Source organism: Geotrypetes seraphini, chromosome 3 (assembly GCF_902459505.1).
Source record: "Geotrypetes seraphini chromosome 3, aGeoSer1.1, whole genome shotgun sequence".
Classification (NCBI taxonomy): Eukaryota; Metazoa; Chordata; class Amphibia; order Gymnophiona; family Dermophiidae; genus Geotrypetes; species Geotrypetes seraphini.
The window spans coordinates 407,012,433-407,038,208 of NC_047086.1; the positions used below are offsets into that span (position 1 = coordinate 407,012,433).

General features: G+C 44.4%; 1 protein-coding gene across 1 annotated transcript in view; it reads left to right on the forward strand.

Moving 5' to 3' along the window:
- Positions 1 to 25,776, forward strand: part of TMEM63A (transmembrane protein 63A) — a 202,822-nt gene that overhangs the window by 15,215 nt on the left and 161,831 nt on the right. Inside the window, exons 3-6 of the mRNA XM_033936649.1 lie at positions 4,879 to 4,958; positions 20,176 to 20,245; positions 21,925 to 21,962; positions 22,567 to 22,709. Of these exons, the coding sequence (XP_033792540.1) occupies positions 4,879 to 4,958; positions 20,176 to 20,245; positions 21,925 to 21,962; positions 22,567 to 22,709 (331 nt within the window). The remainder of the gene's footprint in view (positions 1 to 4,878; positions 4,959 to 20,175; positions 20,246 to 21,924; positions 21,963 to 22,566; positions 22,710 to 25,776) is intronic.

The window sequence follows — 25,776 nt, forward strand, 5'->3', positions numbered from 1 at the left end:
TAGACATACTGTTTATGACAACATACCTTAAACAAATATGGTAAATGCTAACAGTCCCTTCTCCACCCCTTCCAAGCTTATCCACCATACACCCCCCGCCCTCATTACCAAAACGTGCCCCACCTACCATGATTAAGCAAACCACAAACAGTATCATGACTTTACATTTAGCAGCAAACTATCCCTTTGGATGCAGGGTATGTATATATGGATTCCAGATCTTTATATCTTCCGAGACCCATGAGCATCCCAAATATCCAGTTGATGCAATTGATTCCACCAATGCCAGGAGACTGGGGGATCCACCACTGTTCAATTTTGCAAAATGCACTTTTGGGCCGGTAAGCACATCTTCCGGCAGAGAGCCAATCGTCCCCCTGTTATAGGGCCATATGCTTCTGGCAAATCTAAAACCAATATCAGGGACATGCCCCTTATTGGCCGACCTGTCATTCCAGACATGCAAGTCACTACGCAGTGCCAAAATCGCTGTATGACAGGGCAGGTCCAGAACGCATGCCCAAATGTATGGTCTATCTGCCCACATTTAATGCAGGTAGGTTTCTGGATGCCCCCACTATAATAGTTTGTAACATCAATCTATAGTAGGTTTCTCGTAACCAGGCACTCTGCATCAAGGAGTGCACACCACATCCTAATGCCCCAAGGCTACCTGCAAATCAGTTTCCCAGCCCCTGCGAATTTTGGTAAAGTCTTCATCGGGCAATAAGAAGTGAATGCTCTTGTGTAGCTGAGATACCAATAAAGGTTAGTCCCTAAATGTTTACCCAGTTGTGCTTCGTCGAGGGTTATGACATATTGCACTATGCTTGATGATGAGCAAATTGCATTCATAATGGCTTCACAGCACCCTTCTCCCCAATATATGTTCTTATGTGGTTGCTCCTGCAGTCTTCCAGGCCCAAAACACTTTATTCTCCCACCCCAGCAGAAAAGTGGGGTTACCCCTTAGAGGCAATAAATCGGTGACCCCTAGAACTCTTCTCAATGCCATGCATTCTGCAAAGAATGAAATAAAAGACTGGTCCTAATAAAGAATGGAATCTGGGCCTGGGTCATGTGTAGCAAAGCATAAATATTATAGGGAGCATAAAATTCCTGCTCCACCTGGAAAGGAGTATATATTTGTGTCTGAGTCGAGAATCTTACTTTTATATGCTGATATATTAGTCTTTATACAAGATCCAATCAATTTTCTTCCTCTTCTGGTTTTAGAACTAAATTTATTTGGAATGGTTTCTGGCTTCAAAGTCAACATTAATGAAATGGCAGCATTATGTTTTAATCTTTTTCTTATGGAAAGGCAGAATATTTCCTGTAAAATCACACAAAAAGGTGTATGGTACCTGGAAATAATTATTTCAGATAAATTGGACCTTCAATATGAACTCTGGGAAAGTTGACTAATCAAGATAAAACCACTTTGGTTAAATGGGACTCCTAGTATTTGGGTGGGAAGCAGCAATATAAATGATTATTTTACCAACATTATTATTTCTTTCTTCCCTACCTCTCAATTCATATTCTTTCATCCAAATTTAAAACCGAGATCATATGGGAAAAGGCCGAGAATTCAGATCTAAAGTCTCAATCTTCCCAAGCTTCAGGAAGGTATTGGAGTTCCCAAGCTCGGGTTATAATATAGGGTTGCAGTATTGAAAGCTCTTAGAGAATTTTATATTCATTCCTCACAAGTTCATTGGGCCAAGCAGAAAATAGAGATCAGACTCCACAGGTGACCCTTGAAGAGAGGAATGCTGGCCTAGTGCCTAACCCTCAGTAAGTCAGGTTCTAAGAGAGAGGCTCAGCATTAAAGATAGTTTTCATAGCAGCCTGAGGAGAGAGCAGTTGACTAAAAGGCTTCTTTGGATTTAATTAAGCAGCTCAATAATAAGATGCAGACAGTAGTCCAGCATCAAAAGGGGAGCTATCCAGTCTTTTGCGCCTAATGTCACATGTATGATTATCTCCCAGTTGGTGAGAAATTTTGTATGTGTACCCACTGGAAAGAGTTCCTGGCTCTCAAAGAATGAGGCTGTTCCCTTGAGGCTAGAGTTGCAGACTTGGGAGGAGCTGAGGGAGACAGAGAGGTACATAGAGGAGACCTACAGGGAGATTGTAGAGAAGTCCCACTTCCAGTTTGGCAACCTCTGTGCTGCCTTGGAGGAGGGAGGTCTCCTAAAAGGAAAACATCACCCTGGTGATGCAGGAAATAATCCTGTAGCTAGAACCTGCCCACCAAGCGATGTAATATCCTCTTGCTTCGAGGATCTTTCTCCAGGGACTTCAGCCCAGAAGGGAGTAGTTTGAATCTCCCACTACAATGGCTATCCTATCATTAGGCATGTAGCTGAGTGGTTGGTGGGAGTGAGGATCACCTGGTACGAAGGAGGTGGCTGTCACATGTCACTTAGATAAGATATTAGATAGTGCTGGGAAGGAGCTGACTGTCTTGACATAGGAAAATATGGGAGGGAGGTTCTGGAAGCCAAATTTAGGATCTTAGGTAGAAAACTGGAATCCAGATCCTCCAGAGTAGCATTTTCAGAAATGCTCCCTGTTTCACATGCAGGACCCAAGAGGCAGACAGAGCTCCGAAGTCTCAATGCGTGGTTGAGACGATGGTGCAAGGCTGAGGGATTTAGATTTGTTAGCAACTGGACTACCTTCTGGGAAAGGTGGAGCCTATTCCAAAAGGATGGACTCCACCTTAACCGGGATGGAACCAGGCTGCTGATGCTAAAGTTTAAACAGGAGATAAGAGCAGCTTTTAAATTAAGATGGGGGGAATGCTGACAGTCGCCCAGGAGCAGATGGTTCGGTGTGGAGTCTACTGTTTAATCAGAATATTTAGGGAGCTCCAATAGAGAGGTTTCCAAAATGGTGAAAGAAAACCAAGAGTACTGAAGAGGGAAGCAGAGTAAAGATGTGAAGCAACCTGTAGATACAAGGAAAAAACACATGCTACAAGTCTAAAAAATAAAGCAGGAGAGTTAGAGTATATAGCACTGAATGATGAGATAGATCTAATAGGCATCTCAGAGACCTGGTGGAAGGAGGACAATCAATGGGACACAAATTATATTGCAATGATAGAGGAGAACAAATTGGAGGGGGGGGGGGTGCGCGCTATATTTTAGAGGGACTTATAGATAACACCGCACGACACAAATAGCAGGATGGATTCCATTTGGATAGAAATTCCATATGTGAAGGGAAGGAATATAAAGGGACAAAATGAACAGATGTGTGGCACAGGATTAGTGGCGTAGACATAATGTATATAGGGAGGGTTTTTCAATGGAGGGTGTTTGTATTAGACCAGAGCTGGAGCCAGGTCAGGTTTTCAGGATCTCCACCATGAATATGTATGAGATGGATTTGCATGCACTGCCTCCTTGAGATGCAAATCTATCTCATGCATATTTATTGTGGATATTCTGAAAACCTGACCTGGCTTCGGCTCTCGAGGACCGGAATTGCCTACCCCTGTATTAGACTAAAGCAGAGCATCTATTTATTAGGAGATATTTTAAAGCTATTTCCTATGTGAAACTTAAGAAATATTCTGCTTCTGGATTTGTGTTTGTGTCATAGTTGTTCAATGAAAAGCATATTTAAAAAAATCTGTTCCATTGGAATTTCGATACTGATTACTCACTCATTTCGGTTCACAGTCATTTGCACACGGGACAAAGCTACGCCGACATTCGAGTCCAGACAGTTGTGTGCAAGACTCCAACACACCAATGGGGAGTATGAGGGGAGAACCCCCCCCAGTTTACTTAATAGTGTTCATGCTGCCATGGGGGGGGGTTGGGAGGTTGGAACCCACTAGAATCTATTTTTTAAGGATAAGGGCCAGAATCTATTTCTTATTCACTCAAACAAAGCCCCACGTGGACAAACAATACATACACCCAGCAACACAACAAGGCCTAGATACTTTGCACTTACCATTCACACAGAAAAAAAGAAAAGAAAAAAGAAGTGGAGAAAAGGCCTCAGTTCAGCTTCATATGGCCAAAAAACTCCACTCCTTAGATTGTATTTATCCAACTGCATAAACGAATACTGTGTGAATGCTAAACAGTAAGTGATCAAAAAGCAAAGCAACTAAAGTAGCCTGCCAGATGGTATCAAAACAAGCACGCCCCAAAAAAAAGCAGAATGAAAGTCAGTGGGTGAATATACAGACGGCAGTACAGTCTAGTTAATATCCTCCATTGCAGAAGCAAGAAAAAACGATAACTTAGCTGCTAATGGCTTCTCAGTCCAGGCCAGGCAGCCCATGCACCCAACGGGGAACCCTCCGTTTCGTGTAAAAATGCTGCTTCAGGGGTGTTCATTCCATCGCTTCACCACCGGATATTCCAGACTCGCCATACTTTTCACGCACCCTCACTGCCAGTAGCATTTGATGAAGCAGTGAGGAGTGAAATATCTATATAAAATAGAAAAATTATTTATAAAAAATAAGACCGATGAAGACTTTAGTGCAAATTAATGCTGTGAATGAAACCTTCTCACAGTTTGCCCCCCTGAGGTCCTAAACGGGATAAATACTAATTTTATCTAAGGTTATATGTCTTTGATATTTGAAACCTAACCTTAGAAAAGTACTTATTATTGCCTTATATATCTGTATAACTATCAACAGAGGGCATATTCTATCCATTTCTTTCCTACCTATTGTTTTCACAGCTACATTTAATGGATGAGACGGAAATGACAGCTCTGTAATCAGGGTGGTTGTCCCTTATTAGTAGGGGAAAAAATGTTTTCTTAAGAGTGGTTCAGTAAAAAAAAGGATGAAAATATGAAGGATACATTTCTCTTTTTTTTTTCTCTCTCCAGTTCTTAATATTGATATTCTCCATCATCAGGAAGCGATTCTGGGACTATGGTCGCCTCGCTCTGGTGTCCGATGCTGACAGGTGAGAAAATGATCATTCTACTTTTAAATATGGTATTTCAGTAGAGAGGGTTGGATTCAGATTTTTCCCCAAATTCTTAAAACAGCCTCTAGTTTTCAAGTTCAAGCTATTTAATATACCACAAATAAAAACTAGGGTTAAAATCTAAGTGGTACATGAAGAAGGACATGGTACTACTCGAAAGGGTCCAGAGAAGAGCGACTAAGATGGTTAAGGGGTTGGAGGAGCTGCCGTATAGTGAAAGATTAGAAAAACTGGGCCTCTTCTCCCTCGAACAGAGGAGATTGAGAGGGGACACGGTTGAAACCTTCAAGGTACTGAACGGAATAGACTTAGTAGATAAGGACAGGTTGTTCACCCTCTCCAAGGTAGGGAGAACGAGAGGGCACTCTCTAAAGTTGAAAGGGGATAGATTCCGTACAAACGTAAGGAAATTCTTCTTCACCCAGAGAGTGGTAGAAAACTGTAATGCTCTTCCGGAGTCTGTCATAGGGAAAAACACCCTCCAGGGATCCAAGACAAAGTTAGGCAAGTTTCTGCTGACCAAGGACGTACCCTGATAGGGCTGGTCTTGGTCAGGGCGCTGGTCTTTGACTAGAGGGCCGCCGCGTGAGCGGTCTGCTGGGCATGATGGACCACTGGTCTGACCCTGCTGCGGCAGTTCTTATGTTTGTATGAAAGGAGGGTTAAGAAACAAACTAATACCAATACAAGGACAAAATTAACCAATATTCCTTTGGTGTTGGACTACCTTCTGCATCTCTCCATCTCTGGGCTTAAAACCACTTCTGTCAGAGGTCACCTCGGTGCTATCAGCGCCTTCCATGTCCCTTTCAATAATAAACCTCTAGCTACTCATCCGCTAATTTCCAGGTTTATGAAAGGACTCATAAATTCAAAAGCTCCACTCAAATTGCCTCCAGTTGTTTGAGATCTTGATAAACCTCCATTTGAACCTCTTGCAACTACTCCTCTTAACCCTTTCAGGACCATAAGGATCGTAGGCCAACTTTTGTGGTTTTGACGACATTTTTATGGTAAAAAGGGCTTGCAGATGCCAAAAAATTGATTTTTTTTGTGAAATATCATTATGTTTAAAAAAAAAAAATCACACTTCTGGCTTATGGACAGTGTGGCAAGTGAATCTTCTCGTCAATCTGGCAACGACGCTAATGAATGAATGTCGGAACCAGTTTGTTTACATAAAGGCAGTATCATATGGAATCCGTACATATCAAATTTAGAACTGTAGACTATCCCAATCAATATTTATAGGATTTTAAAGTTATGGGACAAATATGTCCCTTGGTCCTGAAAGGGTTAAGTATCTTACTTGGAAAGTAGTCTTCTTGATCTGTGAAACTTCAGCACTAGTCTGTGACCCACCTTACACAGTCTTTCACCACGACAAGGTGGTCCTCAGAACTCATCCTAAATTCCTTCCAAATGTAGTCACAAAATTTCACTTTAATAATTATAATAATTTCTTTTTATATATACCTCCTAACCAGCAGTTCATAGAGGTTTCCTAAATGTGGATATTACTGTTAACAAAATTTTACATTAAACATATTTAAGAAACTTGTTGTATTTTAATTATCTGTATTTCGCTGATTGTCCAGCCTTCTTCTGTGTAAACCGCCTAGAAATTGTTTGATTATGGCGGTATAGAAGAGTAAAGTTTTGTTATGTTATGTTTACACAATTAGGTACTCAGCATACAATATAATAAAAACTAACATCATACATAATAAAATTCTAAGTAACTAATACAAGCATTAAAACTGATAAATAAGGATAACACAATATAGACTAAAATAAGTACCGTATTTTTTTTTTTTTTTTTGAAATAAATTTTTATTGGTTTTGAAAATATAAAATACAAAAGAAAACACCAACATATCATCAGAAAATACACAAATCCAAATGTCAGAACTCCTCATCTAAACAAAAATTCTTTAGCTAAATATAGCAGACACATTATTCATCATATGGTAAAACAATCCAAACCTCAATACATCCCCTCCACCCCCCACCCCACCCCTACCCCCTTCCCTCCTAATCTAATACCAGGCTCATGTGGAGTGAGGAAGACCTCCAAGCAACATAACCAGACCATACAGTCCTATAAGGCTCCATGCGCATCCGCCGCATAGCAGTCAATTTACACATTAACTGAATCGTATCCAAACGATTAAGCAAATATTCTCGCTCAGGAACCTTAGCGGAACGCCAACAACCCGCTAAAGCCACCCTTGCTAAGGTGAGCACAAAAACAGCCAAACGATGTTCCCTGGAAGAAAACCCCGGAAAAGGCAAATTGAGTAAGCAACACTCCAGCAACAACGGAATATGCTTCCCTACAATTTGAACCAATATCTGCCCCACCATATTCCAATAGTCCCGAACCTTAGGGCAGGACCACCAAATATGCCTAAAAGAACCTACCTGCCCACAACCCCTCCAACAGAGATCTGAAAGAGAGACCCCAAAAGAGACTAATTTTACTGGTGTCAGATACCAACGATAGTAAAGTTTATACCCATTTTCCAAAAGTAAAGAAGTGAGAGGCAAAGAAAAAAGACTTCGATAGCATAACCCCCACTCCTTATCATCCAAAACTCTTCCAATTTCCCTCTCCCAAATAGAACGATAACTATCCTCCGGATCCTCCCTCAATAATAGAGCCCGATATAAATAAGAAATCCCTCCCCTCCCAATCCCTTTCTGCAAAGCAACTTCTAATTTTGTATCCCCCAAGAGCAAGTCCCAATATGCCTGTTTATATAGAAAGGTGCTTAATTGCGCGTACGGTAACACATCAGTGTGACTAAGCCCATACTCATCCTGTAGTTGTGCAAAAGGAAGCAAAGCACCATCCTGCCAAATTTGACCAACAGTACGCAATCCTGCTCGAACCCACCTATACCGAATAGGGTCCACACCCCCTGGAACAAAACCCTCCAGTAGACTTATGGGAGACAAGGAAAAATGTCTACGCTCCGGAAACATCTTTCGCCTTAACTGATACCAAGTATTTAAAATTACTCTCAAAAAAGGGTTATCTATTTTCAAATGTGCCCTTAAGATGGAAATTGGAGCCCACGGAAGCCTCCACAGCGATATATCAGGCAAACAAGCCTGTTCCAAATACATCCAAAGACGGTCTTCATAGCCAATCCATGCAGCAACTGCTTGTAATAAAGCCGCTTGATAGTAAAGGCGGAAATTAGGGACTCCCATCCCTCCCTGCTGTTTACGCTGATATAAAAGAGCTCTCCGTACCCGTGGAGGTTTACGTTTCCAAATGTAAGCAAACACTTTACGATTCAATAAGCGAAAATACCCCATCGGTATCTCAATTGGTAAAGCCATAAATAAAAATAAAAGCTTCGGAAGCAACATCATCTTAACAGCTGCTATACGACCCATCCACCCAATAGTCATACCTTCCCATTTATCCAAATCTTGAAAGAGTCGTTGCTGCAATGGAGGGAAATTAACCGCAAATAACGAATCTGGGCTAGCTGTCAATTGCACTCCCAAATATTTAAGAGATTTCTTCGCCCAGCGAAAAGCATATTGATCTTGAAGCAACTGAACCTGAACAGATGAGAGATTAACATTAAGAATTTCAGACTTATCCATATTTACCCGAAATCCAGAAACCCGCCCATAATCATCCAAAGCCTGAATCAAATACGGTAAGGAATCCATAGGATTCCGCAAAAACAAAAGAACATCATCCGCAAACAGCAAAATCTTATAAGACTGGTCATCCACTACCAACCCCTGAATATGGCCATGCTGCCGTATCAAACATGCAAAAGGTTCCATTGCCAAAGCAAACAGCAAGGGCGATAAAGGGCAACCCTGCCTTGTTCCCCGACCCAATTCTATAGGGTCCGTAAAAAACCCATTGATCTTAAAGCTAGCTAATGGAGCCCTATATAACAATCGAAGCCAAAAAAGAAACTTTTCATCAAACCCTAACTTACACATAACACCAAACAGAAAACCCCAAGCCACCCTATCAAAAGCTTTCTCAGCGTCCAAAGAAAGCAGTATCGTTGGAACATTATAACGAGTTGCATGCCAAATCAAGTGGAGGGAAGTTTTAATATTATCAAACACTTGGCGTTTACAAATAAAGCCTGCCTGTTCCACCTTTATCAAAGTCGGTATCACACGCTGTAATCGCTGCGCCAAAATTTTTGTAAAGATTTTATAATCAGAATTCAATAATGATATAGGCCGATAAGAACCACAATCCTCACTATCCTTATTTGGTTTTAATAACAATGTCACAGCTGCCAAACGCCAAGAAGCCGGTAAAATAGATTCCTCTTCAAAAGCATTAAAGACCCGAACCAGTACTGGGGCAACAATTCCCTGAAACCTCTTATAAAAAACATTTGTAAAACCATCCAATCCCGGTGAAGAACCCACCGGTAAAGCCTCAATCGCCTCCCGAACTTCATCAAGGGTGATAGGTAAGGAAAGCTGACAGGCCTCTCCACCATTCAGAGACGGCAGCTGCACCTTATCCAGAAATCCCTCAATCTCACCTACCGACACATCAGCAGCCTGGCCATAGAGAGAGGCATAATAATCCCTAAACTCATATCCAATGTCCATAGAGCCTGTAACCCGACGACCCTCACCAGTTCTTATAGCGGGGATAAAATTACGATAAACCTTTTTTTTAAGTTTATGGGCCAAAATGCGACTGGATTTATTGCCAAATTCAAAAAAGGTTTGCTGGACCGCTTGCAAAGCACTCCGTATCTCCTCTAATTCCAACGCCCTAAGTTGAATTCGCAATGCCTGCAACCTCTCTCGTTCCTGAGACGTTAATTCCACACGTTTCTCCCTCCTCTCCAACACCTGAATCTCCCCTCGAAGCGAGCATTCCACACCCGTCTTCACTCTACGCTCTCGTACAGTCAAACCTATCACCTGACCCCTAATTACTGCTTTAAAAGCTTCCCACAATAACCCCGGTGAAATCCCATCCAGATCATTAAACTCTAAATATTCCATCATAGCCTTGCCCAGCCATTCAACATTCACAGGATTTAGCAAAAGCCCAGCAGGAAAACGCCAAGGCGGACGTGAGCGCCTTTCTCCACTCCGCTCCAAAATTAAAAGCACTGGCGAGTGATCAGATAATGTACTTGATTCTATAGAACATCGCCTCAAACGCGACACTAAGCCCTCTTCACCCAGCCACAAATCTATCCTAGAGGCCGTATTATGTACTGAAGAAAAATAAGTATAATCCCTCACCGTGGGATTCGCTTTCCGCCAGAAATCACATAAATCCCAGTGACACAAAAGAGATCGTAAACTCTTCCTCTCCATCTTTCCATAACGCACACCAGGGGCAGAATTATCAACCAAAGGATCCAAAGTGAGATTAAAATCCCCCCCCATCACTAACGTTCCTTCCACACAAGTCTGAATTCGAGCCTCTAGCCTACTAAAAAAGCGACTTTGATGTTCATTGGGAGCGTAGACATTGACCAATGTATACCAGTCTCCATCCATTTGAGCTACCAAAATTAGATAACGACCTTCCCCATCCCGAATGACCCGCTTGCACACTGTGTGAACCGTACTCGCAATCAAGATCCCCACCCCCTTACTTTTCTTATCAGCCTTATTAGAAGCTAAATAAATTCCTGAAAAAAAAGGATTATGCAATAAATGTTCATGACGTGAACGGAGATGCGTCTCTTGCAAAAAAAGAACCTGAGGTCTCAGTCTTCGAGCCTCCCTAAATAAATGCCGTCGCTTATACGCTGTATTAAGGCCTCGCACATTCAACGTGAGAAGTCTAAACTCTGGAACAGACATCCAATCGAATTAACATCCATAGCTGCTTATAACGCCAAAGAACTCCACTTCCACTAGCCCCAGAGGTCTCCCCACTCCACAGCTGCCACCATAAAACAAAACAACAGCCAACAATCCCTTCCCACCCCAAACCCATCCCCTTCTCCTCCCATCCCTCCACCCCCCCAAACTCCATACCCAGGCCTATCCCCAACTGAAAGACCTAGGTCCAAGGAAGAAGAAAGAACTACCGCAAACCCCACTCATATAAAACCCAAAATTCCCAGCATTCCCAAGCATTCACATCCAAATCCCTCCCAAAACACCCCCTTCCTCAAAAGCATAGCAATCCAGCAACAACACAATCCCCAATCATATCCCAAAAGGAGGTTCCCCAAATAAAATCACATCCCCACCTACCCAATACACCTGGGAAAACCCCATATAACCCCCCAACCACACCCCTTCCCAGCAGCCCAACCGACCAAACAGAACATAAATACTCTCCCCAGTAACCCCTCTTATTTTGGATACACAGAGCCCCTGAAAGAAACCAAATCCCACACATATCTCCAGGTTATAATATCAGGGTCCAGCAACCAAACTGGCCGCTTCCCCCGGCGAATTTCTCGTAAGACGACCCCCCATCCGGGCGACCCTTTGCCAACGGGGTCGCTGGGGACGTTCACCCAACACAGGAGCCTGTCCCAGCCGACTACTGGATGATGATATCTCTCCAGTGAATTGAACCGAAGGGAAAATTTGAGCTGCATCCTCCAATGAGCGCACTGTGCGTAATCTTCCTTCTAAATAGAACAATAACGCAAAAGGATATTGCCAACGATATTTAATAGATCGCTCCTTCAGATAGCGAAGTACTGGACGCAACTCCGCTCGACGTCTCAATGTCACAGCAGCCAAATCTTGATATATCTCAATGTCGAAAGAGTCCAATTTCAAATTAGGCTGTGCCCGAGCTGCTCGCATGACCGCCTCTTTAGTTTTAAAGTCCACAAAGCAAGCTATTATGTCACGGGGTTTGTTCCCCCTTGGCGCCATCAATGCTCTATGTGCACGTTCCAAATGAATCTCATCAGGAGCCATGACCACCGTATCTGTTGACAATAGCATGCTAGCCACCTGCTGCACCACTCTCTCACTATTAACATATTCCGCCAGCTCAGGCACACCTCGAATCCGCAAGTTAGAGCGCCTTCCACGATTCTCCAAGTCCTCCAACTTATCAAGCACAAAGGTTTGGTGCGCCTGTAAATCCTTCGTTTTAGTATCCAAGTCCAGCAAATGCTCTTGATGTTGTTCTAATCCTTCCTCCGTCTCAGCCACCCTATGACCCAGCTCCGCAATCTCACCTCTCAGGTCTGTTGCCAGGGTCGATAATTCAGTACGAACAGATTTGATATCAGTATGAATGTCCTGAAGCATTAACTTTAATTCTGCCAAAGTCTCCACTGCCGAGGGCCTCCCCTCCTCTCCAGCCGCAACAGAGATTACCTCCATAGGCCCCGCTGCACTTCCTGTCTCCGCAGCCGCCATTTTAAGCCTGCCCCCGTCATGCGGGAGAAAAGAGTAGTCCTGCAAAGTTTTTTTCGGCTGTCCCGCCATCAAGCTCAGTAAGGGATCGCTCGTTGCTCACAGGTTCCAAAATAAGTACTTCGGGTGTAAAACACGCAGCGAAAATGCCGGGAAAATGCTAAATTATCGCCGGGGTTTGCGGAGCACCCACCTTAGCCGACCATTCGTGTCGGTGACGTCACTTCCCCCCAAGTACCGTATTTTCACGCAAATAACGCGCACCCGTATAAAACGCGCACACGGGTATAGCGCGCAGAAATCACGATGATATGTACAAAAACTTTGGTATACCGCGCTCACGGGTATACCGCGCATGCTGCCCGACGCTCCTTTCGCCCGCCCTGACTTTCCGACTCTCCGTTCCCCCCCCCTGACTTCCGTGCACTGTCCCCCCTTGAAGGTCTGTCCCCATCCTGAAAGCCTGATGCCCCCCCCCGACGTCCGATACATCCCTCCCCCCGAAGGACCGCCGACTCCCCAACAATATCGGGCCAGGAGGGAGCCCAAATCCTCCTGGCCACGGCGACCCCCTAACCCCACCCCGCACTACATTACGGGCAGGAGGGATCCCAGGCCCTCCTGCCCTCGACGCAAACCCCCCTCCCCCCAACGACTGCCCCCCCCAAGAACCTCCGACCGCCACCCCAGCCGACCCGCGACCCCCCCTGGCGACCCCCACGACCCCCCCACCCCCCTTCCCCGTACCTTTGGTAGTTGGGCCAGAAGGGAGCCCAAACCCTCCTGGCCACGGCGACCCCCTAACCCCACCCCGCACTACATTACGGGCAGGAGGGATCCCAGGCCCTCCTGCCCTCGACGCAAACCCCCCTCCCCCCCAACGACCGCCCCCCCCAAGAACCTCCGACCGCTCCCCCAGCCGACCCGCGACCCCCCTGGCGACCCCCACGACCCCCCCACCCCCCTTCCCCGTACCTTTGGTAGTTGGCCGGACAGACGGGAGCCAAACCCGCCTGTCCGGCAGGCAGCCAACGAAGGAATGAGGCCGGATTGGCCCATCCATCCTAAAGCTCCGCCTACTGGTGGGGCCTAAGGTGCGTGGGCCAATCAGAATAGGCCCTGGAGCCTTAGGTCCCACCTGGGGGCGCGGCCTGAGGCACATGGTCGGGTTGGGCCCATGTCGGCGGTCCTTCGGGGTGGGGGTGCGAGTGGTCCTGCCGGGGGGGGGGGATGTATCGGACGTCGGGGAGTCGGCCGGGCAAGAGGGCTTGGGCTCCCTCTTGCTCCGATCGTGGATGCGGATGCGGGTGGGAGCGCGTGCGAGCGGTCGTTCGGGGTGGGGGTGCGAGTGGTCCTGCCGGGGGGGGGGGGATGTATCGGACGTCGGGGAGTCGGCCGGGCAAGAGGGCTTGGGCTCCCTCTTGCTCCGATCGTGGATGCGGGTGCGGGTGGGAGCGCGTGCGAGCGGTCGTTCGGGGTGGGGGTGCGAGTGGTCCTGCCGGGGGGGGGGGATGTATCGGACGTCGGGGAGTCGGCCGGGCAAGAGGGCTTGGGCTCCCTCTTGCTCCGATCGTGGATGCGGGTGCGGGTGGGAGCGCGTGCGAGCGGTCGTTCGGGGTGGGGGTGCGAGTGGTCCTGCCGGGGGGGGGGGAGGTATCGGACGTCGGGGAGTCGGCCGGGCAAGAGGGCTTGGGCTCCCTCTTGCTCCGATCGTGGATGCGGGTGCGGGTGGGAGCGCGTGCGAGCGGTCGTTCGGGGTGGGGGTGCGAGCGGTCCTGCTGGGGGGGGGGTGAATCGGGCGTCGGGCGGGGTGGGAACTATGTTTTAAAACTTTTGTATACCGCGCTCACGCATATAACGCGCGAGGGGTATGCGCGGTAGGTAAAAACGCGTATAACGCGCGCGTTATATGCGTGAAAATACGGTACTAATGAAAAATTTTAAAAAATACATGATGACAACATGATAATATAAAAAGTCAATAATGTATATTATATTGTTTAAATAAGTGGGTTTTAAGATCTTTTTGAAATTGATAGTAAGTAAGAAATGGAGAAACAAGAGGATTCAAACATGAATTAATTAATCCTGCTTGGAATGCTAAGGTCTTACCCAAAATTTTTTTTGTAACAACATGCATTTACTGAAGAAAAATAAAACCAACCGGATCTGTGGATATTTTTCTTAAAAATAAAAAAATTAAAATGAGAAATGAGGTAATCCAGTGCTAAACCAAATAAAACTTTAAAACAAATGCATCCAAATTTAAATAACACTCTAGCCTCAAACAGTACCCAGTGAAGCTTTTGATAATATACACTGATATGATCGTGTTTTTTCAAATAAAAAATCAAATGAATAGCTGTATTTTGTATGATTTTTAGTTGGCTAGTGGTTATTTTATATGAAATGGATAAGACAACCTGGAAACAAAAAATGAAAACAAATAAAAATATGATCAAAGAAAAACGCACAAAACACTAGGCACAAAAATAGGTACAAAAAAAATAAACAGCAAAGAATTGTTCAAACTAGTAAAAACACTAACAGACCCAACAAGAATCCTGAAAAAGGACAACGAGAGCACCCCATCTGCCCAAGCCCTAGCCAATTTTTTTAAAAAACAAAATCACAGACCTAAGAACAACTCTACTCACACCCACAAACGATATCCTCCACTATCTCGAACCCCACGACCAGAATACCAGAGCAGACATAATCTGGGACCACTTCGAATTCCCAAATTGGCATCAGTTCCTAAATTTATTCAACAAATACAACAAATCAAACTGCCTACTCGACGAATGTCCCCCTAAAATCATGACAATTGCCCCTCCAGAATTCAAGATGGAACTATTCACTTGGCTAACAGCCCTTACAAATGGAACACTAAACAAAGACAAGGGTCACATACTTTTTACACCTATCCCCAAAGATCAGAAAACCTCTACAGCACTGACATCCAACTACAGACCCATAGCAATCATTCCCCTCTTCACTAAACTACTAGAAGGATTGGTCAACCTCCAACTAGTAAACTACCTAGACAAATTTAACATCCTCAGCGAACATCAGTCAGGTTTCAGGAAAGGATATAGCACAGAAATGGTCATAGCCTCCATACTAAACCACCTCTATGATCTATTCAGCAAAGGCAAAAGTGCACTGATTCTACAACTAGACCTTAGCAGTGCGTTCGACCTAGTAGACCACAAAATCATGTTACTATGCCTTGATGCAATGGGAATCTCGGGAAAGGTAAAGAAATGGTTTCAAGAATTCCTAACAAACAGATCCTACCGAGTAGCCAGCAACGGAAATCACTCCAACCCATGGAAAAACCCATCAGGGGTACCCCAAGGCTCCCCTCTATCACCTACATTATTCAACATCTACATAGCATCCTTAGGTCACCGACTACAAAAATTAAACTTAAAGCACTACATATATGCAGACAATATATCCATCCTAATCCCCTTAAATGACATCTCAACTGAAATTATAGACAACCTCTCACACATTATGATAGAAATCGAAAAATGGACCACCAACTTCAAACTGAAACTAAACACAGAGAAAACAAAAATCTTCTTGGCAAGCCCCAATGACAAAATAATGAGAACATCACTAAAAATAAACGACCACGAATATCCGATTTCCAAAACCATAAAAATTCTGGGTATCACACTAGACATGCACTTGACCATGGCTGACCACACAAACTTAATAGTGAAGAAATGTTTTTATACACCATGGAAGCTAAGGACTATTAAAAAATACTTTGACATACCATCCTTTAGGTTACTGGTACAATCGCTGATTCTATCCACCCTGGACTACTGCAACATTGTCTACCTGGGTATCCCACAAAAAACAAGAAACCGAGATTAGTGCCAAACACTGCAGTTTGCCTAATCTTCGGACTGAGAAAAAACGACTACATTAGTCCATACTACAAAAAACTGCACTGGCTACCAATAGAAGCGCGAATTCAGTTCAAATTTGCATGCATCTGCTTCAAACAAATCTGGGCCTAGCTCGTTCCTACCTGCAAACACACTTCACTCTACACAACCCCACACGAACAACCAGAAACAAAAACATCTTTGCCTATCCTAAAATCATTGGCTGCAAATACAAATCCTTCCTTGACAGAACCTTCATGTTCCAAGCTAACAGATAACAATCCTGGCTGGGAAACTACATAAATAAAACCAGACAGACTTACAACGCATTCCGAAAATCTATCAAAACCACTCTGTTTGACCGACCTTTGCTCACCACGCTTTTCCCCCTATAAACCCAAAGCAATCTCTCAGGCAACCGCTCTCACTTCCCTCCCCTTACAACCCCTCTTACATTTCCTCCCTTCTGTAACATTCCCCTCACACATTTGTAATTCGCTGAATGTCCAGCCTTCTTTTGATGTGAACCGCCTAGAAGTCGTCTGACTATGGCGGTATAGAAAAATAAAGTAGTTATTATTATTATAAATAACATTACAATAATCCAATATTGAAAGGATTGAAGATTGGACCAAGATTTTAAATGATATAAAATCAAAATATTTCCTAATAGTACGCAGCTTCCAGAGGACAATAAAAAAATCTTTTAACCAGTGAATCTGTATGGGCCTTAAAAGATAAAGACTGATCTAAAATAACCCCTAAAATTTTCAGGGTAGGGGATATCGAGTAAGATTGCCCGTTTAAAAGTAGAGTTCTTTCAGTAATTTTATCATTAAGACTAGCTAGAAAGAATTTTGATTTACCCAGGTTTACCGTATTTTCGCGGATATAACGCGCACCCGTGTAAAACGCGCACACGGGTATAGCGCGCGGGGAACACAAATCTATGTAAAAAAAAATTTAATATAGCGCGCACACGCGTATACCGCGCATGCTAAAACCTCTCCCGCCTACTCCGAACCGACATCCTCCCCCCCGCTAGCTTACCCGCGTTTTACAACTTTTTTTTTTTCAATCCGACCCGGCACCCCCCTACGAACCGGCATCCCCCCCCCCCCCGCTCACGTCACACACCCCTCCCCCGCGATCCTACATCCCCCCCCCCCAGCACCGCAAAACATGTCTTACCCGATTGGGCACCGGCACCAGCACCAATGCACAGGATGTGCCAGTGCCAGTGCCCGAAGATTCTCCCTCGTTGGTTTGGGTTGGTTTGGGCTAGGCTGAGCTGGGCGGTGCGGCGCAGGAGAGATCCTCCTTCTTCCTGCGCCGGGCTGGACTAGGCTTTGAGCATTTGCGCATGCTCAAAGCCTTCTGGTCTCGCTCTCTCGAAATCTCGGAGAGAGCGAGACCAGAAGGCTTTGAGCATGCGCATGCTCAAAGCCTAGTCCAGCCTGGCGCAGGAAGAAGGAGAATCTCTCCTGCGCCGCACCGCCCAGCTCAGCCCAGCCCAAACCAACCCAAACCAACGAGGGAGGATCTTCGGGCACTGGCACTGGCACATCCTGTGCATTGGTGCTGGTGCCGGTGCCCAATCGGGTAAGGCATATTTTGCGGTGCTGGGGGAGGATGTAGGATCGCGGGGGAGGGGTGAGCGGGGGGGGGAGGATACCGGTTCGTAGGAGGGATGCCGATCGGATTGAAAAAAAAAAGTTGTATACCGCGCTCACGCATATAACGCGCGAGGGGTATGCGCGGTACGTAAAAACGCGTATAACGCGCGCGTTATATCCGCGAAAATACGGTAATTTCAATGTAGATGTCCAAGTTTCCACTTGCGTATGAATAAAAGCTATATAATGTAACACTTCTGAAGTGAATTTGGTTAAAGGGATAAGTATTGAAATATCATCTGCATAAACATAAAATTTTACTTGTAAACTATGTAATAAATAACATAAAGGTGCTAAGTAAACATTAAATGAAGTTGGAGAAAGTGGTGATCCCTGAGGGACTCCACTTTCATTTACCCATCAGGTAGAGTAAGGACCAGCACTGACTATTTTCCAAAAACCCTTGAAGCCAATTCCATGCCCTCCCTGAAATTCCGATGGAATCCAAGTAATCTAGTAGTATATCATGGTCAACTAAGTCGAAAGCATGACTCAAATCCAGTTGTAGATAATTGCGCTTGAACCTGATATGATCTACTATTGAAGCTAGAACTATTTCAGTGCTATATCCGGTAAGGAAGCCAGATTGAAAATTGGGTAGAATTTCAACTTTATCTAAATAATTCACTAATTGCACATTTACTAAACCTTCAATAGAAGCGACTGGTCTAAAACTGGATGTATTAGTTATAGTTTCTTTTAAATCCTGTATAATAGGGGTGATTAAAATCGGACCAATCCAATCCAATCAAAAAGTTTTGATTTTAAAGTGAGCGGAGCATTTCTCATTAAAACTGAAGGACAGTCGTCAAGTTGACAGTTCTTTTTTGCATACTTAGAAAATAAGTTACAAAGCATTGCCCAATCAGGAAAGTTGAACTGGGACCAGGACATATCAGCCCTGATTCCCTCATTTGATTGGGTTGAAAAGAATTCGAAATTTGCAAAGTTGAATCTAAGTGAATTCTGAAATTATGGATCTTCGCTTCAAAGTACTGAGCTAAAGCCTCTGCTGATGGTGGACTTTCTGACCTTGATCTTGTTTTAGATTCTGTATTAAAGAGATTATTAAGGTTTTATAATTCCTTATCTCTAATCTCCATATTGCTTTATCTTCCACCTTACCTGATCTTCTCCAAATGTTTCCCTTCTTTCTCACTAATCTTTTTAACTCTAATAATTCATTGTCATACCATTTGTTTGGTTTTCTTCCCAAGGCCTCATTCTCATCCTGGTGAAATGGCTCTTCACACATTGGACTGTAAAGGTGCCTTGGCTTACTATTTGCAAAGAACTAAACCACACAGGACTGCACCTCAGTTCACCTCTTTTGACCCTAACAGATTAGGAGTACCGGTACCTGTTGCCAAACAAACTGTTTCCACATTTCCTTTTGCTATGCTCAGGCTGGGCAGCGTTCAAGAGACGTGTTACAGCACACAAAGTCCGAGCAATGGTGGCAGCAGTAGCCTTTCTGCGTTCCACTCCCATTGAAGATATTTGCAAAGCAACTACTTGGTCCTCAAGTCACACATTTACATCCCACTACTACAGAATTCATTTTCTTCTTAAAGGCCAACACTCCCTCCATCCCTTCTTTTTCAGTTATGCTGCCTGCTTGTCCTGGGATAAAGCACAGTTACTTACTGTTACAGGTATTATCTGGGGACAGCAGGCAGATATTCTCACATCCCTCCACCTCCCCTGGTTGGCTTCTTTGCTTGTTTACGGAACTGAGGTACCATGAGCTGATGTCCGGCGGGAAGGCAGTCGTGCATGTGCTTCGATATAAGCTTAAAGTGATGGTACACTTAAACATTGTCTGTACTGGGCTCTGTGGATAACATTACCCACATGTGAGACTATCTGCCTGCTGTCCCTGGATAACATCTGCTACAGTAAGTAACTGCTTTTTGTAGCGGTTTGCATACAGGTACTTCAAGCATTTCCCCTATCTATCCTGTCTATCTAATGTACCTGGGGCAGTGGAGGATTAAGTGACTTGCCCAGGGTCATAGGAAGCAGCCTAGGATTTGAACCCACAACCTCAGAGCTCTAACCACTATGTCACACTCTCCTCAGAGCATTTACCTTATCTTGCTGGCCTGCGGGAAGAAGCATTAATTTTTTGTGCTGGCAACCTCTGTCCAGAAAAACCTAACTGTGCGAATTGAAGTTTTTCCCATGAATTTGATTGTGCTTAATCAAGAAAATAAAGTTGGAATAAATAAATTTTTTAAATTTCAGTGTTCCTTCTTCGAGGTACCGCAGGCTATCCTCTTCTTCCTCAGGAATCGATGAACTGGACAATGACACGGTATGTATGTGATAGATTCTAGCTGTTGTCTCATTAGTGCTTCATTCTTCTATACCAAATTCTAGAGCTCTTCATCTTTTCTTGCCTTTGTTGCATTTCTCCATACCATGCAGTTTGCAGGCTTAGCTAGCTGGGTGTTGCTTTGTAGAAATCTAAGGTGTGCCTCCCAAATCAAACTTTGATCTCAGATTAGAAACTATGGCCTAGATTCACTAACCTGCCTGATCCGAGGCAGGCCGACTGATTCATAAATGGGGGTGATGCAAATGAGTGTGATCGGATGGAACGCCCTCACCGACCGCACTGATCACTGGAGAGCGATCCTTGAGCATGTGCAGACCATCTGCTTTGCCTGTAGATGGTCTGCGCATGCTCACCGCGACGGAAGAGCTGGAAACTTTTGCGAATCCGTGGTTTTAACCTGCAGGTTGAAAGCGGGGCTGCACCGTGGGTTAAAACCATGGAGTCGGGGCAGAGAGAGGGTTTTTGGATCGGGCAGTCCTGAAATTGTTTTGTGAATCGCTGTCTTCCTACTTTTGGATGCCCTTCCCCTCATTTGCATGCGCGGATCGGAATCGGGTCGGGGTCGCTAAGTGGTCGGGACTTGATCGGTGGGCTTAGTGAATCTAGCCCTATAAGGAAAGGAGAAGTGTTGGCCATGGGAGGAGCAAGTTAGAGAAGAGACGTTCATCAGAATATCTCTCCTAGTTGCTGGGGCCAAGATATGGTTGATTTAAAAATAAGGCTTGGAATATTTGAGGAAGTGGGGGATTGAGGCAAGCTTTAGGTGAAGGATGGATAGATAGTATAGAGCAGTGGTTCCCAATCCTATCCTGGAGGACCCTCGGGCCAATCGGGGGTTTCAGAATATTTGGAGCAGATTTGCATGCCTAGCATCTTCATTATATGCAGATCTCTCTCATGCATATTCATTAGGGCTATCCTGAAAATCCGACTGGCCAGGGAGTCCTCCAGGACAGGGTTGGGAACCACTGGTATAGAGGACTTGGAAACCAGTGGGATTGGATAGGGAATGTGAAGCTTGAGGAGAACTGCGAAAGAGGTAAGGAATGGCTAAGGGAGTAAGACAGTAGGAAAGGGCTGTAGCCAGAGGGGATTGATCCTCCTCCCTCTGTTAACTGATCCTGGGGGGTTTTCACACAGCCCCACCTTTCTGTCCTGCTAATTTATGTAAATAAGGCCCCTTATTTACAAAAATTACGGTCCTAACAAGTTAAACACTACATACAGACACAATTGCAGAACATCTCTCATAAAAAAAACCTTAATGTCACCCACATCTGAGAATATCTGCCTACTGTCCCTGGATAACACCCATTATGCTAAGTAACTGCTTTTCGGTTCAAGTTTTTTAAATATGAGGCTACTGGAGCAGAGTTGGGGATCCTTGGTAAACCTAAGCTGATCATCTGATGGACTAGGATAAATGATTTTGGAAGTTTTCAGACTTGGCTTAAGTAGGCAGATGATTATTTTTTAAATAGGACCACAAATGGGTGGAGAAGCCAGGAAGAATTGACAGTTGAGAAAATGTTTGTGTTTGGCAGACCATCATCTTATTTTGAGGAAGGAGGGGAGAGGGTGAAAAAACTTCTCTGTCCTTCCAAGAGATTTCAAGACTTAGAGGAGGCTAATGATGAATTTCTCTTTAATTCTAGGGTTTTTGCTCCTGGGTATCATCTGTTTTTCAAATGCAGTGAGTACTGTAAAACTGATCAATGTTTGCATGAACAGTATTTCATGTTCTGATTCATTTTAGTTTTAGTTTCTACTACTGAAGACTCAAATGAAGGAAATTTTTAGCTCTATCCCTGGAGGGCTTACAATCTGGGTTTCTACTTGAGGCAGTGGAGGGTCACAAGAAGTAGAATTTGAATTGGGCTTCCCTTGTTCCTAGCTCGCTTCTCTTCCTTGATTGAAATAACCTGATAACTACCGAACTGGATTTGCAGTCTTTGCCGCTGGTATTGAAGCAGGTTGGAGTTATTTTTGTAATGGAGAGCTCAGTACAGGGAACAAGTGAATGTAAAATGTTAGCGTAAGCAGCTTGGGGACAGGTGTGTGATGAGGTTGTGAAGGAGGCCCCTTTTGTTATCAAATGGCAAATTAAGCGCATGTCAGGTTCTTAGGTGAGATTTTTGAGGCCCCCCTCGTGCGCCCTCATTTCAGTGCCTACACCTCAGATGCCAGAAATGACCAGAGAGACCAGGTTTATTTCTTTCTACTGTGTTGATTTCCCACAAGTCTAGAACGCTGTAGTTGGCTGTGAGGAGCCTGACGATGCCTTTTTGTGCTTACAGAGATGAAGAGATCAATGAGCGCTGTGGCAGCGCTGCCATGCACTATCTCTCCTTCCAACGCCACCTCATCTGTCTGCTGATTGCTGTCAATATCTTATCAGTGGGAATCATTTTACCTGTTAATTTGTCAGGAGATTTGCTGGGTAAGGAGCTCCTTTCTGTATACTTTGTTCCGCTATTCCCTTATCCTCCTCAGGTCTGAGAATGTCTTAGATAAAGAGGAATAAATAGGAATGACAGTGTCAGTAGCTGAAATGGGAAGAGAGAACCAAGTCTATAAATTATACTGAAGTGCACAGGAAACAGATTTCTTGAGCAGATTTACTTTCAACTCATAGCAGACTATACCTAGCCATCAAAGAGATTAATGCCTTTGTTATGAGAACACCTCCAAACGGTCCTGCACTTTATATTAAAAGCAAATACTAGTACCCAGTGCCCCATCCCCAAATCTGTAGAAATGTCCATCACAATGCAGAGGACTTCAGAGTTTTCACAGCCCTACCACACACCAACTCATCAGATTTCAAAACACGAGTTAAAAAGGTGAGCAATCAGATTAATTGCACTCCTACTCCTATAGACATTTTAAATAACTAAAAACTCACCAATATTAAGATACAGACCGTAGTTTAGCTGGTGGGGGAGGGGGGAGTGGTGTCTGGTTTTGTGCACTCACGTGTGAAAGGTTGTATGTGTGCCCTCGGTGCAAGAATGAAGACCTTCAGGGTCAAAGTAGAGCAGTCCATCACATTGTTGACTCAGGAAGCAGTCCTGAAGATGATACATATCCTCTTGTACCAATGATGGTGTTGGAATTGCTCTTGTGGTTAATGATTTGTTCATTACAATGCAATACTTGGGTTGCATGGGACATGAGAATTGTTTAGCAATTTACCTGCTTAAAGTGAAGGTGGTCACATGTTACCTAGACAGGAACTGGCTTTATCGCTACACATGGATACCAGTGACATAGGATGAAAACAGGGGGGGGGAGGTCCTGGAAGCCAGATGTAGAATTTTAGGTTGAAAGTTGAAATCCAAAACTTCCTGGGTTGCATTCTTGGTGTAAGAATACTTTTTGTTGTACTTTTATTATGATTGTACTTTTGGTTATGGAATCTCAGTGCATGGATAAGATGATGGTGCAGGGAAGAGATTTTTTAGGAACGGGACATATTTTAGGGAAGAGATGGGCTCTATCTTAATAAGGGTGGGACCAAGCTCCTGGCACTAACCTTTAAAAAGGAGAGAGAGCAGCTTTTAAACATGATCATGGGGAAAGCCAGGAGTGACTTAGAAGGCACCCCAATAGGAAAAGGTAAAGGAAAATTAAAGAGCAGAGAGCTGAAAAATGTCCAGTTATCCCTGTCAGTTGCACACACATAATTTGTATTCAGACATTTCAAAAAATAAGATGGCAGAGTTAGAGTGTGCAGGACCGAATGAAGGAGGATAACCAATGGACAATGACGCCGTAGATCAAATGTATGTTAGAGGGCATTGAGTCAGAGGATAAAAGATGTTTTACAATTAACAAAATGCACTGTGGCATCTTTGTGGATAGAAATTCTACGTGTGAAGGGGAAGAACCTATCCAGAAAGGCTAACACATTTGGCATAAAGCTCAGCATATCACCCTGCCAAGATCATTCGTACAATAAAACATCTTCCAGCTCTGAGCTTCACATCCAGGGGAGCCTGGTTCAGATCCTCATCTTGGGCAACTCTCCATTGCCTTAGGTACCAAATTGAGTTGTGAGCCTTCCAAGGACAGAGAAATACCTCGAGCTGTTGTTACTATGTTACTGAAAAAGTTGTGAGCAAAATCCAAATAAATGTATGTGGGGATGCTTTGCAAGATAGAGGGAAAGGGCCTGCAGATCCTGGAGGAGGCGGAAGATTCCTTTTTCAGCAGGACAGTGATTCGAAGTTTCCAAGTACTTGATATACTTGAGCTGTCCACAAGGTACATCGGTCTTGATCAATGGTTGTAGAAGACATCATCTACCATTTTTGGCTCTGTCTCCTTTCTCGCTGGCCTGTGCTATAGTTCCTTGGAAGATGTCTTTCTGATCTGCTTTGAGGGCACTTTATTACTTTTGGTTTTTTATCCAGAATAGTAGTCTGTAGCTAACAGGGCGACCCTTTTACAAGGAAGCTGTTTATCCGGCCAGCATGAACAACTGTGGAGCTCGAGGACCATTCCTCTTGAAGCCTGGCTTGCTCCTGGTTGTTCTGGAGCTTGAGTGCAGGCTATTTGGCTCAGTTGCAGTACAGTGGATTTTAGCAGGTGGTGGCTGCGTTTCCTTCCCCTTGACAATGAGTGTGGGGGTTCTGAGGTCTCAGTCCGGCTTCATTCCAACTGGCAACCCAACGATTGCAGCGTTTGGACTTGTTCATGCTTTCTGTGGCAGGAGTCTTCTCTATAATCTATTTGCAGGGTGAGCTGAAGCAGGTACAGCACTAACACAGAGCAGTGAGTACAGGCTGTTATAGTCTTTGGGAGAATCGTTTGGGGGGGTAGCAGAAAATTGTTTTGGGGTCGGCAAGGGCTTGGTTCAGGGTCCCCCACCTCCAAAAACCCCTTCCCTGAATTTTTTAAAATGTTTATATTGCTCTTTCTTATTATTTTCTTGGTGCCACCACGCTTCTGCAATGGTCATCTTGGATTTCCCGATTTGGATCTGAAAGTCTCTATCTACCTCAAAACACCTTGATTTAAAAAAAAAAAAATCATTCCAGATAGACACCTCAGGGTTTTTTTTAATGTGGATTCATGCCAGATTGACGCTGCCTGGCTGGCTGAGGAGCACCCATATTCCACGTGCCATACATGGAGGGGGAGGGGGAGACCGGAGCAATGGACCTCAACAACTTGATCATGGATCTTTGACATCTAGGCTCAAGCAGTGGAACTTGTTGAATGAAAGTATGCAAGATACAGATCAGAGGAAGCGTCATCAAGCTTTTTCTACCACCATCACCCATCAAGATGGGCTCTGTTTTTGTTACAATGTGACCAGTCTGCGGCAATTGGATTCGCCTGTAATACAAAAGAGTGGAATCTCTTCATTGACAGCTCATCCAGGAGTATCAAAGCTGTGTTCCTCCATAATGGGAACAAGTACCCATCTTTTCCACTGGCTCACTTAGTGCACCTCAAAGAGGATTACAAGAGCATCAAGACCTTACTAGGCACCTTGAAAT